General features: G+C 38.2%; 3 protein-coding genes and 1 pseudogene across 3 annotated transcripts; all 4 read left to right on the top strand.

Moving 5' to 3' along the window:
- Positions 1-667: 667 nt before the first annotated feature.
- LOC140837182 (probable protein S-acyltransferase 22) lies at positions 668-5,757 on the top strand. Its single transcript, XM_073203237.1, has 10 exons — positions 668-1,319; positions 1,426-1,482; positions 1,630-1,743; positions 2,800-3,198; positions 3,322-3,390; positions 3,468-3,539; positions 3,970-4,098; positions 4,199-4,279; positions 4,367-4,543; positions 4,664-5,757. The coding sequence occupies exons 2-10, from the start codon at positions 1,441-1,443 to the stop codon at positions 5,435-5,437; spliced, it is 1,857 nt and encodes a 618-aa protein (XP_073059338.1). The 5' UTR covers positions 668-1,319; positions 1,426-1,440; the 3' UTR covers positions 5,438-5,757.
- Positions 5,758-7,445: 1,688 nt separating this feature from the next.
- Positions 7,446-8,673, top strand: LOC140835671 (uncharacterized). Its single transcript, XM_073201072.1, has 2 exons — positions 7,446-8,525; positions 8,650-8,673. Exons 1-2 carry the CDS (start codon positions 7,446-7,448, stop codon positions 8,671-8,673), a joined length of 1,104 nt encoding a protein of 367 aa, XP_073057173.1.
- An 85-nt stretch (positions 8,674-8,758) lies between these two features.
- LOC140837181 (uncharacterized) lies at positions 8,759-11,544 on the top strand (annotated as a pseudogene).
- Positions 11,545-14,960: 3,416 nt separating this feature from the next.
- LOC140837180 (homoserine kinase-like) lies at positions 14,961-16,599 on the top strand. The gene has a single exon (XM_073203236.1). The coding sequence runs from the start codon at positions 15,209-15,211 to the stop codon at positions 16,364-16,366; it is 1,158 nt and encodes a 385-aa protein (XP_073059337.1). The 5' UTR covers positions 14,961-15,208; the 3' UTR covers positions 16,367-16,599.
- The last annotated feature ends 1,697 nt before the right edge of the window (positions 16,600-18,296 follow it).

Raw genomic sequence — 18,296 nt, 5'->3', positions numbered from 1 at the left:
AAAATTTAACAACTCCCTTTGGACTTTTAGAACAAAACGACCGAGATTGAAATATTTCTTTAATATCCCAATAATTCAAATGGGATTTTGTTTTCTTTCGTTATTATATATATATCCCGTGGGTTTGTTTTTTGAATATTATTGTATTTTGAATGAGTTAAATGTTTTTCAACTTTCATATAATCCGAATAAAACCAAGCAACCACAGTTTCTGTAAGTAAGCCAAAACATGACGTAGAAAAACATCTCGGGTTCAAAAAAACGCTGGTAAAAACTTGTGTGAGACGGTCTCACGGACCGTATTTTGTGAGACAGATCTCTTATTTAGGTAATTTATTAAAAAATATTACTTTTTATGCTAATAGTATTACTTTTTATTATAAATATTGACAGGTTAACCTATCTCACAGACAAATTATCTATCAATCTATCTATCAAAGATGGCATAATCATGTAATTTTTTTGTTAAATTATTTTTAGTCGTCTCGAATCGATTAGATTAGATAAGGTCGTATCAGAACTAAAATAATCAATTTTTTTAATAAACTACAGTATCAACTCGTGTCAGTAAAAAAGTTATTTGACTCTTCTGCTGCTGCTGCATTCCCAGTAAAAAAAAAAAGTTGAACAAAGACAATGAGAGAGAGAGAGATGGCCAGATAGGAGCGAAGGAAAGCCATTAATGAAGTCGTTAGAGTTTTAAATCACTGCTCCAATGAAAACAAATAATAAAAGAATAAAAAAAAAGGGAGCAGAATGTACAACTGGCTGTGTGGCGGGTGTATCTCTGACCTGTGACAGACGATATATTGAATTTTTCTGGCCAAGGAACGGAAAAAGACAATGCTAGAAACAAGGGAAAAAAGTGAGAGGTGGTAATGTTGTTGAGTAGGTAATTCAATTGTAGGCTTAAGAAAAGCTAAAATTGCCAGTCTCTCTCCTCTTTCTCTCTCTTCTCTAAGCATATCTTTGCTTTGCTTTGGTGGAAGCGAAAGGCTTGTCAAGAAACAGGGAAAGAAAAAATAAGAAGAAAAGGAGAACACCCATGTGTTGAATGATCATTTCAACTCCAAAGGTGAAACCCTTTTTTTTTTTTTTTTCACTGTTCACCATCAATGTGTTGCCTTGAGTTGGTTGGTGGGCTATGATTGAGTTGAACAGAGGTCTCGGCACATCTTGATGGCTTCATTTCCGGACCCCACTTTGGGAATGTGTTTTCGTTCGATCTCAGCTTTTCAGGAGGCAAGTTTTTACGGGATTTTTTGATTTTACCTTTTTTCTGGTGGAAGATTCAGGAAATGAGCTTGCAAGAAGTTTAGGTTGGTGTACAGTAGAACTTGTTTTTTAGACTAGAAGTTAAAAACTTGGCCTTTTTTTCCTCCTTATCCGTACCTTTTCTTGCAAACAAATTTCTTGGTTACGAAGTGTTCAATCATCACAATGAGGAATCATGGATGGCAGCTTCCCTACCATCCTCTCCAGGTATTATTTTCTTCGTTTTTTACACACAGTCACTCTCAAATGTGTGTACCGTACTGCGAATGTATGCATATATTTATATTTCTTAATTGGTTTTGGATTTCTTTGAGATGTTGAAAATGGTTTGAACTCAGATGAGTGTGTGTGCAGGTGGTAGCAGTTGCTGTTTTTCTTGCTTTGGGATTTGCTTTCTATGTTTTCTTTGCCCCTTTTCTGGGAAAGCAGTTGTTCCAATACATAGTCATGGGGATTTACACTCCTCTTGTAAGCACCTTGCTTCCTTCTTTTGAGATTACTTCACTTTCCCTTTTGGCATTGACGTTACATTTTTACTGGGCTGTTAGAAAACGTAGATCTGTGATTTCAAATCTTGCTTCTTTCTGATTAATCTTCCCTTTATCAGTTTAATATACCGGATGAGTCTCTTGTTGAACTTCACTCCTCTTTACTCTGTTTTTTCATTTTCAGTTTTTTTATTTTATCTTTTGAAGAAAATTGTAAATTGTAGATAAGCATTAAAGTTACTGAGGCCCGTCACTGATGTAAAGGACTTTAAGATGCTTGTTCTTTGGCAATTTGTCACATATGCAGGGGCATTAGGGAGCCACAAGTTCCTCCATCAAAGATTTCACTAAAGTAATTTAAAGATTGTAGTTTGTCTATATTAGTATTTGGCTTCGGGAAGTACAGAATATTGATTTTTGACTATCTTTTTATCTTGTAACTTTACTTTTTCATGCACTGGTCCTGGTTCCATCTGTGCTTGAGAAGTAAATGGATTTATTTTTGAAAATAAAGGAGTCCTAATGGTTCAAATTATTTAAATTGAAACTGCCCAACACGAGTGATTAATTTAAAATGTAAGGTTTCTTGGTTGGCTGCGAGCTGTATTCATGAAGTACATTGGCTGGTTAGGTGTAGTAACATGTCAAACTTTGGAATGCTTAACAATTTGTTACTCAGAGTCTGTGGTATTAGCAACATTTTCGATATCTTTTGAAACTGATAGCTGAGGTGGCTGGTGCATGTAATCTAATTTACTCTATAATGTTTTACACACAGACCACATGATTCAATGGCAGCAATAAAATTAAAATATGGAGTTGTCTCACTTTCCTCCTTTTTCTTTTCTTGTTGGTGAGCATCATCATGTATTGCTAATATCCAAGTTAGTTAACCTGAAAGAAAAACTCATGAAGCATAGTAAACTTAATTGGTGCTTGGTTTTTTGTCATTCAGAATATTCTTTTGTATGGTTGTGGGGTTGAGATGTGAATATGTACTTTTATACTCTTACACTTTTGTATTACTGTTTCACAGATTATATGTGTGTTTGGTCTATATATATGGTGTGCTGCTGCTGATCCTGCGGATTCAGGAGTCTTTAGATCGAAGAAATACCTTAAAATTCCTGAAAACAAAAAACAACCCGAATTGAATGCTCCTATACACGGTGGACAGTCAACTTCTTCAATTCAGGACGCCAATATTACTATAACCCGGGAGGATACTAATAAGGGGAGCAAAAGTGGCATTCAGTCAACAGCAGAATGTGTTTCTGAACCTGAAAGGAAGAAACCCTCGCTTCATCATAAGCCCTTCTTCACTCCTCTGCTGGCTTTATTTCCTTGTGCTTATGTTTGTAACTCTCATGAAGAATCTTTTGAGCAACAAATGAGCGGAGATGGGATGTTCTACTGCAGTTTGTGTGAAGTAGAGGTATGTCGTAATTGCTTTCTGCATCAACATATTCATCCCCACACATATTTGAGATGTTGCACTCCACATTGACTATAAATTTCTTAGGTTCAAGTGGTTCAATTAACGAGTACCATTTTGCAGGTTTACAAGTACAGTAAGCATTGTAGAGTTTGTGACAAATGCGTTGACCGCTTCGATCATCATTGCAGGGTAAGGCACGCCACTTTCTCATGCTGATTTGAGTTTTTTGAAACAAGAGCTTCTTATTACTTTCTTCGTTATTGTAGTGGCTAAACAATTGCATAGGCAAAAGAAACTACCGAAAGTTTTTTACACTCATGGTGTCTGCCCTTCTCCTGGTATATACTCAAACACTTTTTTGTTCACTAACCTAAGTATTTTGTATTGTATCCGTCTGTATTATTCTTTTTTGCATGTTTTAGCCCATTTATTGTAACCTGCCGACGTATAAATCATATTCCATGTACATCAAGTTCATCTTCCTCTTTTTCTTTTATTTATTATCCCTTTAATTTAGCTTGCTTGATCCCACATCAGGATTTCCTCCTTGAACCGAGAGTTTTCATATCATGTCCCTACTCAATCTATTTCCATGAACTCAACTCTCTTTGGGAAGTTCTCTTTGGGATTAAATTGGCGACCACTTATCTCCTCGGACTTTATCTATATCCTTAAAGTTACCTTTAAAGTGTGATTGAATTTTCCGGCCAAAAAGTTTCTAAGTCAGTGAATATTGACATTTATTCTTGATTGGACTTGAGATTGCAGTTTATACTTCAATGGTCAACTGGAATCCTTGTGTTGATATGTTGTTTTCTTGAGAGGAAAAGATTCTCAAAGGACATTAGCTCCAAGTTAGGAAGCAGTTTCACTATGGTTCCTTTTATTATTGTTGTGGTGGGTATTTTTAGTTCTTCATTTCTGGAGTTCTGTATGCACTTGGTTTACATTTGCTGTATTCCAAATGATAAATAAAAGTTTTTTTTGTATAATGCAGTCAGTCTGTACTATGTTGGCCATGATTGCAACCCTGCCACTTGCTCAGCTCTTCTTCTTTCATATTCTTCTGATAAAGAAGGTTCGACTTCATTTTCCTTTCGACATAATGTCGTTTTTTTGCTAATAATCTTGACAAAGTTGACAATTCTCAGTGTTGGATTGACAGGGAATTAGCACATACGATTATATTATAGCTCTCAGGGAGCAAGAACAAGCTGGAGGGCAGCAGAGTCCTCAGATGTCTCCTGTTAGTTCTATTACTGGATTAAGCAGTGCCAGCTCAATCAACACTTTCCATCGAGCTGCATGGTGCACTCCTCCACGGCTTTTCCTTGAAGATCAGGTTAAAGTTTTCTGAAGTCATCGTATATTTGAGTTATTTTTAATTGCCATTTCATTCTGATTGCGAAGAATACCACAAGGCTTATTCATTGATAACGTGACTTTTATGGTGATTCTGCAGTTCGATGTAATCCCTCCTGAGACAGGATCTGTCAGTTCGCGAGGCAAAAAGATGGTGGTGGAGGAGCAATCAAAGAAAAAGAATCATGCTGCTGTAAGGATAAGTCCATGGACTTTGGCACGTTTGAATTCCGAGGATGTGTCCAAGGCTGCTGCTGAGGCAAGAAAAAAGTCCAAGATTTTACGGCCTGTGGTAAGACTAGAAGCGCCTTATTCTCTTGAAACAGACAGTAGTTTTGGAAGTAGTGGCCGTCGCATGAACCCAAAGCCTGATAATAGTAGAAAGACAGGCAGCAAGCGAATTCGTCTTCCTACTGAGATGCCCAATATATTGAGTGGAGATGCCAAAAGCAATAGATATAATCATACTATCATCTCTGAGACATCGACAAGCTTGATGCCTGTACAACTTGAAGCTAAAAGTGCTTTCAGGCCCGGACGTGCCATACCAAGCTCAACTGGTAATGTAGCATCATCTCCTGACAGTAGCTTAGATTCTCCTGATATCCGCCCTTTTCGAGGCTCCTCACTGGGAGTCGAAGAAGCTAGGCTATCGGCTGCTGCCATGGTTAATCAGAACGAAATCCCATTATCAAGATCGACTAGTGGTGGATACGACGCATCTGGTGGGGAAGATAGTGACCAAGTACCTACAAGGATTCTGCACAGATCCAGCAACTGGAGTAGCCTCCTGTTTGGCTCCGAACAAGACAGAACCGTCAAGAAATTTACGCCACCATCTTCATCTACAATGTCATACCATAGAAAGGTTTGAAGAAAGTAAGCCTCGTGTGTCCATGTTACAAACTGTAGATTCTTATGATTTTTCCTTTATCTGCTGGCATTCAGAATTCTATTGCAACTTTAGGTACTAGGATATTGGTAAACATCGTAAAGGGTCGTCTAGGACAAGATCGAATTGTTCAGCTGCGACGTTCTATCCGTATTTTCGTGCTCATTAGATGGAATTTAAAGAGCTCGGATTCTTGGAGAACTTAGTGCATTATACATGTTCTTTAGATTATCAAGGCCTTTCATCGATCATCCTTAGTTTGAGACATGATATCCAAGCAGAAAAGTTCGAAATTCAAATAATTTAGTGAGCATAACTGAACCTAGGAAATAAAAATTTATTGTTTATAGAAAATAAAATTCGTCATATCTAATCATGATAAGAAACTTAAGAAACAGAAAAACAATTTTTTTTTATATCTAATGATAATAAACTAAAAATTTTAATTTACTAATATTAAAATTCCTATTTAAAATTTCGGTTATTACAACATGAAAACTGAAAAACTAACATTGTTAACAAAAAATATAATATTTTTCGACATGAAATCTCTGTCAAATGTCAATTGTTATTTTTTCCAAATTACAAGATCTCATGTCGTAATTAGTATAAAGCTCAAAAACTAAAATTAGTCAGCCAAAACGAACCAAAATTCAAGATTTATTCGGTTTTGAATTTTATAAAATCGATAAAATATGAGATTTTATCTAAAATCGAACCAAATCATCGTTTAACATCCTAAATTTCGACACTAGATGAAGTGTAATAGTTAAAAATATATATAATATTTTCCCCAAATGGGGTTCTTGTCATGGAAATTTAATGAAATCTTAGCGATAGACATCGTATTGTGTATGCATAAAATAATACATAAATATTATAAAATTAATATATGTGATGAAAAACAAGTTAAAAGATATTTTTGAGATTATGAAAAAAAAACTTTACAACATTTAAAAATAGTCGTTTACATGTTTAAACTTTAGAATATAGTTATAGATATATCTTTATTTAATAGGTTTTTCTAATATCGGAATGTGTTATGGAGCGTGTTATGGAAGGAGGGCCATGGACATATGATAACCAGATCCTAATTCTAAAACAACTGAAACAAGGTGATGTACCAACACAGGTAGAGTTATATACAATCCCTTTCTGGATTCCAATCTATGAATTACCGATTGGTTATATATCTGAAACTATTGGGAGACTTCATTGGGCGCTTCCTTGCATATGATAGCTCGAATAATGCTGGCATCTGGCGAAATTATATGCGTATAAGGATGGACGTGGATATACGCAAACCTCTCAAGAGATGCAAGAAAATTCGCAAGCCAGATGGCGAGTGGTTCATAGTACAATTAAAATATGAGAAGCTTGGATCCTTCTGCTTTGTATGCGGCTGCCTTGGACACAATGAGAGGTTTTGTGAAATTATGTTCTCCTTAAATGACAAAATTATCAAAAGAGAATGGGGATCATGGTTACGAGCACCGGAAAGATGGGGAGCAACAGCTGCAAATAGTTCCAAATGGTTGCGTGAAAATCCAGCAACGTCAAAGGATGAGAAAAGCTCCGGCAACGGCGAGAATAATCAAATCAAGAAAGATTTGACAATATTCCGTAATCCGATTTTTTCCAGAAAATCAGGAGGGATTAGCGCCAACACAAATAAGGAAATGATTCGGCATGATTCTGCAATATTCTCGGAAGACGTAACAAACTCCAAATCCATTTCCACCTATGAAGGAGCAAATGAGGAGGACACTGAGCTTATATTAAATGAAGACAGAAAAAGAAGAAGGGCAGCTAGAGACAAAAATAACAGATACAAAAACATGGATCTTGATATTGACAATGCTGCAAATTCAGACAGTACAGAACATGGCATAATTTATGATGACCAAGAGGAGGAGATGAACAACAGCCATGACAATACTCATGAGTCTTTTTTATCGGCAGGGCCTGGTATCCAGGCCTGCCGACGACCATGATCATCCTAAGTTGGAACTGCCGAGGATTGGGCCACACTCGTGCAGTTCCAAACTTGCGTGAGCTAGTGCGAGCTCACAGGCCTACAGTAATATTTTTATATGAAACATTAACTCACTCACAGAAGATTGAAGAAGTCAAAATTTCTCTAGGATTTGATGGGGCCTTTTCTATAGACAGAGAGGGTCGAAGTGGAGGAATAGCAGCCCTGTGGAAATACTCAGACCATTATACAGTCATAGGATATTCACGCAACCATATTGATCTTAAAATCACAGAACCTGGGCAAGAAGATTGGAGGCTAACAGGATATTATGGCTTCCCAGAGCAACGAAGGCGACGAGAAGCTTGGAACCTACTAAAGGCTGTCACTCGTATAAGTCAGCTACCATGGTGCATTATCGGTGACTTTAACGACATCCTGGACTCTAGTGAAAAACATGGGGAAGTAGAGCGGCCAATTTGGATGATCCAAGGATTCAGAGAAACAGTGATGCAATGTTTGCTACAAGATATCCAAATGAAGGTTCACCCTTTTACGTGGGAAAAAGGGAGAGGTAACACACATTTTGTGGAAGAAAAACTAGATCGTGCTCTTGCATCCACAGCTTGGATGGCACGTTTTCCAGAAGCCTCAGTATTGAACACCGTTGCCACGTGCTCAGACCATTCACCTCTAATCTTGGTCAATGATGCCCCAAAAACAAAAATCAGTAGAATATCCTTCCGGTTTGAGAATAGGTGGATGGAAGAAGAAGGCTTTAATGAAGTTGTGCATGATAGGTGGGGGCTTACAGAAACCTATAGCACAATAACAGAAAGACTAAAAGCCCTATCCAATGAGTTGACAAGATGGAGCAGGAAGCACGCAATAATAGATCGAAAACCCATTGACAATCTGAAAGAATCGTTGGAAAGGATGAGGTCCAACTCAGACCATCAATCTGTGGTTCAAGTGGAGGAGATGAAATTGAAACTAAACCGAATGATGATAAAAAATTACATGTATTGGAAACAACGAGCCAAACAATTTTGGCTTAAGGAAGGCGACCTTAATACAAAGTTCTTCCACTCTATGGCAATAAGGCGGAAAGCATGCAATAGAATCCCAAGCCTGATTGATGATAGAGGGGTGGAGTTTACTGATCCACAGAACCTTGGGCGCATTGTCCATACATACTTTGCTAAACTATTTTCATCAGGAAATGCATCTTATGAAGCAGTGATAAACCAGATTGAACCAAAACTTTCAGCAGAGGACAACACATTACTTATGTCTCCTTTCACCATCGAAGAATTCCAAGAGGCGTTGTTCAAATGCACCAAAACAAATCAGCTGGACCAGATGGTTATAATCCTGCTTTTTTCCAAAAATTCTGGCACCTTATGGATAAAGATGTGTTCCAGGAATGTGAGCAATGGCTGCATCAGGTAAAGTTCCCACCAAAGCTTAATGATACTATTATTACTCTTATTCCGAAGTGTGCTAACCCAAGTGCTATGAAAGACCTACGGCCGGTCTCTCTTTGTAATGTGATGTATAGGGTGCTAGCAAAGGTGTTGGCAAATCGACTCAAGATGCTACTGCCAAAGCTAATCTCAGAGACTCAAGCAGCGTTTGTCAAGGACAGATCGATCACTGATAATGTGATAGCAGCTTTTGAGATCATTCATCACATGAAGCGAAAGAATCGAGGCAAACATGGAGATGTGGCGCTAAAAATCGACATAAGTAAAGCATATGACCGAATAGATTGGGGATTTTTGAAGCTTATATTGCAAAGGCTGGGTTTTAATGACAAGTGGGTGGCTATTATGATGCTCTGTATCACAACGGTGCAATACCAGATTCGGGTAAATGGCGATCTTATTGGTCCAATAATCCCAGAACGAGGACTCCGCCAAGGATGCCCTCTTTCGCCCTACCTATTTATAATATGTGCCCAAGGTTTAACCACTTTGATAGAGAAAGCAGAGAGTAGAGGCACATTGCATGGGGTGAAAATTTGTCGTCGTGCCCCGAAAGTATCTCATTTACTGTTTGCGGATGACTCGTTTATATTCTTCCGAGCAACAAATACAAAATGTGTTGAGATGAAAAGGATATTAATCGCATATGAGAAGGCTAGTGGACAAGCGATTAATTTTGATAAATCTGGGATCTTCTTTAGCAAAAATATCGAAGCCCGGAAACAGCAAGAAATGTCAACTACCTTTGGGGTGTCGAAACCATTGGATACGGGACGATACCTTGGCCTTCCATCACTGATTGGTAGAAAGAAAAAAGTGATATTTAGTTACTTGGAGAGATCGACTCTGGAACCGTATTCAAAATTGACAAGGAAGCTCTCTCTCAAAAGCGGGCAAAGAAGTGTTATTGAAATCAGTGGCCCAAGCGCTGCCATCTTATTGCATGAATTGCTTCTTACTACCTACATTTCTTCTCGATGAGCTACAGAAAATGATGAACTCCTTTTGGTGGGGCTCTACATCCCAGAGATCGAGAGGGATACATTGGACAAATTGGAGCAGATTATGCAAGAGAAAGGAAAACGGTGGTCTCGGCTTTCGAAATCTCGAAGCTTACAACCTCGCCATGCTTGCTAAGCAAGGGTGGAAGCTCATTTCCACCCCAAATACCTTGGTATCAAGGATTCTCAAAGCTAAATATTTTCCGAAGAAGGACTTCATGGAGACTAGCTTGGGATCAAATCCAAGCTTTATATGGAGAGGTATTTGGTGCACACAAGCAGTCTTGGCTCAAGGTTTACGTTGGAAGATTGGAGATGGCCAAAGTGTGCAGATTTGGAAGCATCTGTGGCTCAGGGATCCCAATAACCTTTATGTCCAAACAACATATCCGAACCAAGAGGAGATTACATATGTGAAGGACCTCATGATTCCAGAGACAAAGCAGTGGAACTTCGAACTAATCAATGAAGTGTTTAATCCCCGAGATGCCATGGAGATTACCAATATACCGTTGAATCCGATAGCCTCCAAAGATGAACGATCGTGGAACTTTAGTCGGCATGGAGACTACACAGTAAAGTCTGGATACTATCAAATTATGAACAACATAATGAACCATACACAATCACATCAGAAGGAGGGGAAGTGGACTAAGCTGTGGCAAATATCAACACCTCTTAAGATTAGATCGTTCTTATGGCGAGCGGCGAGGGATTATCTGCCATGTCGTATCAAGCTCCAATCCAGAAACATTCAAGTGCCTTCCCAATGCGTGACGTGTGAATCAGGGCTGGAAAATAATTGGCATATATTCATTGACTGCGCATACGCAAAAGAATGTTGGAAAGTGGCAAAGCTTGAGGAAGTGGTATTACAATGCGCAAGAGAAGAGGATTCCTTCCCGAAGTGGCTATTTAAGAGTCTGAACATGTGCCCCACTGCAGTGCAACCAAACTTCTCGGCAGTTATGTGGAGCTTATGGAGATACCGAAACGAGAAACTATGGAATGGGGTATCTCGACCACCACATATCACTGTTTCACTCGGCTATGATATGGTAATGAGTTGGAACCAAGCTCAAAGGAAATATATACAAGGACAAACTTCAATATCTCGCAGGGACGAGGATGATCGATGGACGAAACCACCTGATCCAACTATGAAGTGCAATGTCGATGCGACCTTGTTTAAAGAACAAAGAGCAGTTGGGTTTGGAATAGTGGTAAGAGACTCAACGGAGAATTTCATGGTGAGGAAAACCTGTGTGACAATGGATTGTTTGAAGTTAAAGAAGCTGAAGCACTCGCTCTTCTTGATGCTATGCAATGGATATCCTCTTTGGAACTCCAGGATGTTATTTTTGAAACGGACTCAGAGACGGTAGTCAAGGCAATAAAGTCCAAGAATGCAGATAATACAGAGTTTGGATCGATTATCTCCGGATGCTGTCAAATTCTAGAAACTCATCGTTCGTTCAAAGTTCAATATGCTAGAAGACAAGCAAATATGGTGGCTCACACATTGGCTCGCGCGACGATATCGTTTGTTAATCCTTTTATTACGTATCATTCTCCAGATATTATTTGTAATGCAATCAACCACGACTGTGAGAACAATGACTGATCAATGGATATCTTCATTTCAAAAAAAAATATCGGAATGTGTATTATTTTGGTAATTATCTTTTTATTTATCTTATCTTTTTCAATATTTAATTAATTGTCACATTTACCAAGTATGTGGTTTTAGCTAACTTAATTTAGTTATTATTTAAAATGAATTAGTTATGATATTTAAAACATTCTGGTATTATATAACGTAAAATGATGCTACATGTACAACTAATTTTGAACAACAATTCTTACAATACAAAAAATTCGTTTATCAAAATCTCAAAATAAATTCAATACAAATTCTCATAATATAAAAAAAAATCTCACGATATAATTGTACGATGTATTCAGTACTTTTAACATTACTTAATAAGATCAACATTGTTAGGATCGGTTATTGACTAAGGAGTGTTTAGAAGGGGGGGTTGAATAAACACTTCTAGGAATTTAAATGTTTTTCGAAAAAGGTAGTTTAGTTTTGTTACAAACTGAACTAAGTATCCCGTCGGTCAATATCAATCAGTTAAACTGAATAAGCAGTTGCGGAAAATAAACTGATTGAAAGATAGAATATCTGACTGGAAATAAAAGGCTGAAGTAAAGATAACACAATATGTTTCTGGATGTTCGGAGAATTGAATAACTCCTACGTCACCCCTTCTATCATAAAGATAGGTTGTTCACTAAAAGACTTTGATCGAGTACAACGCTTGTACAGACCCACTTCAGTTAGGACTTATCTATTGCCTGAACTGAAACTCTTAGTATAATACAATGATCTCTGTAAGTAACTGGACTTAGCACTTATCGAATTATCAATATTTCAAAGTGCTAGTTTGCTCAATGTGTAGCCTTGATTGCTACGAATAGATCTAATAAGTGTGAGCTGAGATTTTGACAAGGTAATGGCAAGTTTGAGATTGGTCAATCGTGTATCTGTCAACTGCTCTTTAGTCATATTTATAGATTTATCTTTCAACGGTAATTTCAAATTCTCGTATCCGTTGATTGCCACCTTATCATTTCTTGGACAAAGTTCTTGATTGCCGCTTCATAATTTATTGTAAGACGGCGTATTAATCTCAATAGCCGAAATACGTTTTTCTATGCAGTGCGGCTTTCCATATTCAGTTGCTGTCTGATATGTCTTTTTGTCTGTTGAATGATCTTTCCCGAGGTATCTTCAGTTGAGAAGCTTTAATGTTTTCGGCTGAATGTTTTAACTAATCAGTTCTCAACTGATCAGTTTGTGTCAACTGATTTTAGTTGAATGTTCAGCTGCCGAATATGCTTTCATGTATTAGTTGATTTTATGTTTTGTCAAACTCCAGAATTTAGTTTCCAACAATTTCCCCCTTTATGGTGTTTGACAAAACCAAGAGTTTTAACTCAGCTCTTTGTTGATAATAGATTATGCAACTGAATCATAAGATAGCAGAATTCCTTGTAGATAATATAAATTCTGAGAGAATAACATCAGTTGGAGAAAATAACATCAGTTGATAATAATCTGATTCATTCAGATAATTCTTTAGCTGTTTTCCCCCTTTTTGTCAAATACCTCCATTTTGTCCGATAGCTTTTTAACGTGAAGGGAGAGAATTTTGACATCTGATGTGATGCTTGAGGCAATAGTGGTGAAGGAGGTCTGTAGTAACTCCATTTACTTTGAAACAAAGGTTTCCAGTCGCTTAAATCTTTGACTGTTTACATCTTGATCTGTAGATAAGGAATCGAGTAACCCCTGCTTTGTTTGATCCATAGTTTTGACAAGGGAGTCCATTTTGACTCTAAGAGCATTCATTTTCTCTAAGTTGGACTCATTTAGATGATCCAATTTTAGAGTATGAGATAGTTGCGTGTTCTGAATTTTAGAGATGGTAGAGATCATTTGCTCCATATTATTCTGTAAATGCTGAACTTCTTCCAGAATAAGATCAATATCTGAAGAATTTTGAGGAGGAGATTGGTAGGAGGATCCTGCTTCTTTGGTGATGTGTTCAGAAACGACTAATTTGTGGTCAGTTGAGACTGGATCATCAACATTTTGAATCGAAACATCAGTTTCAATTATTTCTCCTTGAACTGTAAGTGGAGGAGATGAATTATGTTCAGCAGAATAATTGGTCTTAAGAATAACAGATGGTGGAGAATTGAGCACCGGTTCCTGTAGCGGAGGATCTTGACAAGCAAGAGGATCGTCCGTTGAAGTATTCATGTCAGCAGATGAAGCTTGCTGAATTGGTTCTTTTGCAGAGATAGGAGCCTCTTCATCGGTTTGATCAACTGGATGATCAATATTGTCATTTGTAGATTTACTCAAGTGAGAATCCTGAACGATTACTGAAATGATTTCATCGATGTTAGCAAAGGAAAGCTCAGCTTCGGTGTATAGTTGTTGTTCAGTAGGAGGTGACTGAAGCTTTTCTAGAACTGGTACGTCAGTTGTAACAAGAGCCAGTTCAGATGATGGTTGCTGCTGTTCAGTGAGTGATTCGTCATCTTCGTTTTCTTCATCAGTGTCTGAATTTCCTTGATGAATGACTAATTCCTGATCCATTTCCCAAAATTTAATCTAAGATAGCAACCCAACCAAATCAGAATCTAGCTGAGTGATCACTGCTTGATCAGCATAGGCAGTTGGATTTGTGGGAATATAGTTGTTCTTCAATTTGCTGATAATATGAGCCAACTTCTTTGCTCTCACTTGATCAAATAAGTAGGTTTTCCTTTCCATAGCTAGAGTAATGGAGGCTGCTTTTACTGTCTTCAGAACATAATCTTCCAGTTTAATAAATTTATTCAGTTGAGATTTGTTCTTCAGTTTCTTAGCAAAAATTTCAGTTCGATAGGCCTTCCAATCATCATAGGCCTGAATTTTTGAAGCTACAAAATCATTAACCTTTGCCCAAACAAGGTCAATGTGAGTTTGAGCAAGCTTGAGCAAATTGACATGCATAGAATAGATGTCGGGGTTCTTCTAGCATGGAGTTACGGTTTACGCAGGTGGACGGGACCAAAAGACACTTGTTCTGATGATTTATTTTTGTAGGAACCAATTCCGTACCATAAGCCACACAAAAATTTTAACCTCGGATGACATATTTAAGTCCCATAAATTATTCCATGCACAAGTTGTATTAAAAATTAAAAACACAAGTAATTATATGCTAAGTTCTGATATGCTGTACATTTATCGTGAACACCTATATGAACACCGATGAAATGTCACTCACTCATTGGATGCACAATTTTTCTATATTTCATCACGTCCAATAGGTGGGTGACACCTTATCAGTATATGTACGGTAGGTGTGTAACATAACAAAACTGATTATATGTTAAGATGCTTAAAAATAAAATAGTAATATCATTTTTGTTTTTAAAAATAATATTTTTTTCCAAAAAAAATAATACATGCACTAACAAATCCTGTGATTTGGAATCCCTAATTTCTTGTTCAGTCTGTGTCGTCTCTTCTTCTCCAATACCTCTATTGCGCCACTCTTTTGTGTTCTTCAATATTTTCTATCTGCAAATTCATAGTACCCAAGTGTTTCAGAGCGTCACGGTCAAGATTTGGATCACTATGAAGCACGAAACAAAGAAGCAATATCAGCGGAAGACATTGTAGGAGGCGTGCCGTCCTGTGCTCCGTTCGCAGACTCCAGAAACGATGGCCATATGTTCTTGTGAAATGAGCTTGAATCCTGTTTTCAGCCCCACCTCCACTGTAAGATTATCCAAATCTCCGTCTTCTTCCTCTCACTTCCATCTTTCATCTTCCTTGAGATTCAGTGTATCTGCCTCAGCTCAACCATCTCTCAATTCAAAATCTGTAGCAGTCACCGTTGTAGAACCCCAACCTGTGTTCACTTCCGTCAAATGTTTCGCCCCTGCTACTGTCGCCAACCTGGGTCCGGGCTTCGACTTTCTGGGTTGTGCTGTGGATGGGATCGGAGACTATGTCAACCTTCGAGTCGACCCGGATGTTCGCCCTGGTGAGGTTTCCATTTCCGAGATCTCCGGAGCTGGGTCGAAGCTCAGCAAGAATCCGTTGTGGAATTGCGCTGGTATCGCTGCCATCGCTGTCATGAAGATGCTGAAAGTTCGATCGGTTGGCGTCTCCCTCTCCCTCGAGAAGGGTCTACCCCTCGGCAGTGGTCTAGGCTCCAGCGCAGCAAGTGCGGCTGCTGCTGCAGTGGCCGTTAACGAGCTTTTCGGAGGGCTGTTGTCTCCGTCAGAACTGGTTATCGCGGGGCTTGAGTCGGAGGCGAAGGTCTCCGGCTACCATGCTGACAATATAGCTCCGTCTATCATGGGAGGTTTCGTTTTGGTTAGAAGCTATGATCCTCTTGAACTAATGCAGTTAAAGCTCCCTTCAGAAAACAAACTATTCTTTGTGTTAGTAAATCCGGAATTTGAAGCTCCCACCAAGAAAATGAGAGCTGTATTGCCACAAGAAATCACCATGTCCCACCATGTGTGGAATTCTAGCCAGGCTGGGGCATTGGTTGCATCTATTTTGCAAGGAGACTTGAAAGGATTGGGCAGGGCGTTGTCATCGGATAAGATAGTCGAGCCAAGGAGGGCTCCATTGATTCCGGGAATGGAGGCAGTAAAGAAAGCTGCAATCGCTGCTGGGGCATTTGGGTGTACAATAAGTGGGGCAGGGCCGACTGCCGTCGCTGTGACGGATGATGAAGAGAGGGGTAGAGAAATTGGTGAGAGAATGGTTGAGGCCTTCATGAAAGAAGGTAACTTGAAGGCTTTAGCTATGGTGAAGCAACTTGATCAAGTTGGAGCTAGGCTTGTAAGCAGTGTTCCTTTATAATGTAATCTCATTAGCTTATTTCCCGTTTCTGATGACTTATGCAATCGATTAGAAATTTTGACTCGTTGGCGAGTTTTTTTTATTATTCTAGAGACAACTCCAGTCTTTGGCAGGCTTGCCAGCGTTCTCTGTGCTGGGAGGAATTTCTAGTCAGTTATGTTACTTTATTGGCCTTTTCATTTACATAGATGATCTCAGGATCATAATAAAAATCTTCAAGGCTCTCCATTTTATTACTTTGATTAAGAATTTCTACACACAGTCGATTAGATATCTCAATGTGATATCGGCTTCTGTTGCAATCTGGCCGTTTTATTCTCACACTTCTTGTATAGTTTTGCAGTAACATTCTTTCTCACATATCTTTATCTTTTCAGTGATGGGTTGGAGAAGTTGAGTCCGTTCTATATCAGGGGTACTGCTATATAGTATTAGCTCGCTATGAAACACGAATATCCTCGTTAGTTTTGTAATATGTGTTTTCACTATCTTTATGCTGAGGTGGGGATAGAAAAAATTTCTTGTTTCCTGATATGCAAGTATATGACATATCTAAACCTGTGTTATTTGTGAAGGGTATAATGTATACATTTTAGCTTTTGTGACAAGAACACTGTGATTCTAGGTTTCCTCGTGCTGTTTCTGGACAATTTTGCTGATATAGTTTATGCCTACCATGTGTAGAAGCATCTGCCCTTATTGTGGTGCATGGCTGTCTCTGTGGCAAAACAATCAACATGGAATGTTTTAACTAGAACACAGTTGCGCCTGTAGTATAAAATATAGTGTCAGAAGCACTGTCTTGCAGTATACAACAGTGGTGGGTGATGATTTATAAAAGGAAGTTCTCCCTGAAGCACACGGCCATTCACCTTCCAATCTGTGCTTAGCATATTTGCTGGTTGCATGGTTCATTTTCAACGACCCGTTTACTGCATGAACATCGAGGGGTTGTGTGGTTTTACTCATTGCCGATCTTGGTGTCTTGGTGAACTTCAGCAACAAAATCTTTGTTTCTAAGAACTTGGCTTCCATTCAAATTGTTTGGCCTGAAAGAGAGTGGGAACCCAACGGTGGGGCTGTCTAATGGTTGGGTTGACTGGTGGGAACCCGTTGCTAGTTAGCCTCGTGTTTTTATGAAATTTGTGGTCTTGACTCTTGACGGTATTTAGCTCGCCTAGCAATATCGATATGTAATTGTCTAGATCTGTTGCTTGTTTTGGCTCATGATGACAAAAATAGAAGTCATTATTGTTTGCACCCACCAATATCTTAACGAGTCCTTGTGTTCTATGCTGCGGGGCTTTCTCATATCACGCACATATACGTAGATTAGTGTGTATATATAATATATACATATATTCATATATATTATATTTAAGTTTGATAAAATATGATGTCACCGTCGATAGAGGGGGTCATTCTATAGGCTCGAGTACTGATCAAATCGAACGCAAAAATTTATGTGAGACGGTCTCACGGGTCGTATTTGTGAGATAGATATCTTATTGGGTTATCTATGAAAAAGTATTACTTTTTATTGTGAATATGAGTAGGATTAACTCGTCTTACAGATTAGGATCCGTGAGACGTCTCATGAGACCCACTCTATTATCAACTAGAAATTTTTGTTTTCCAAGTAAATTGAAGTGATCGGTTTTTTTTTTCAGAATCAAAAAGACCAAATCGAATTAAAAAACAGCTAAATAAGTCGATATTCACATTGCTTGATTATTCCAATTTGAATGAAATTAGCGGCTGTATGTTACACAAGCATGCAGATAGTTAAAATATGGTCGAGATGCTACCATTTTGTAATTTGGTTTTAAAGGTAATTTTGGACACTAGTACTTATTTATGCTTGTGAACACGATATATATCATGTAAAATAATGATTATTATATACATGATTATTAATAGATCAAGTTAA

This window comes from Primulina eburnea, chromosome 7 (assembly GCF_022965805.1).
Source record: "Primulina eburnea isolate SZY01 chromosome 7, ASM2296580v1, whole genome shotgun sequence".
NCBI classification, from domain to species: domain Eukaryota; kingdom Viridiplantae; phylum Streptophyta; class Magnoliopsida; order Lamiales; family Gesneriaceae; genus Primulina; species Primulina eburnea.
This window is presented reverse-complemented; position numbering and strand designations above follow the sequence as displayed.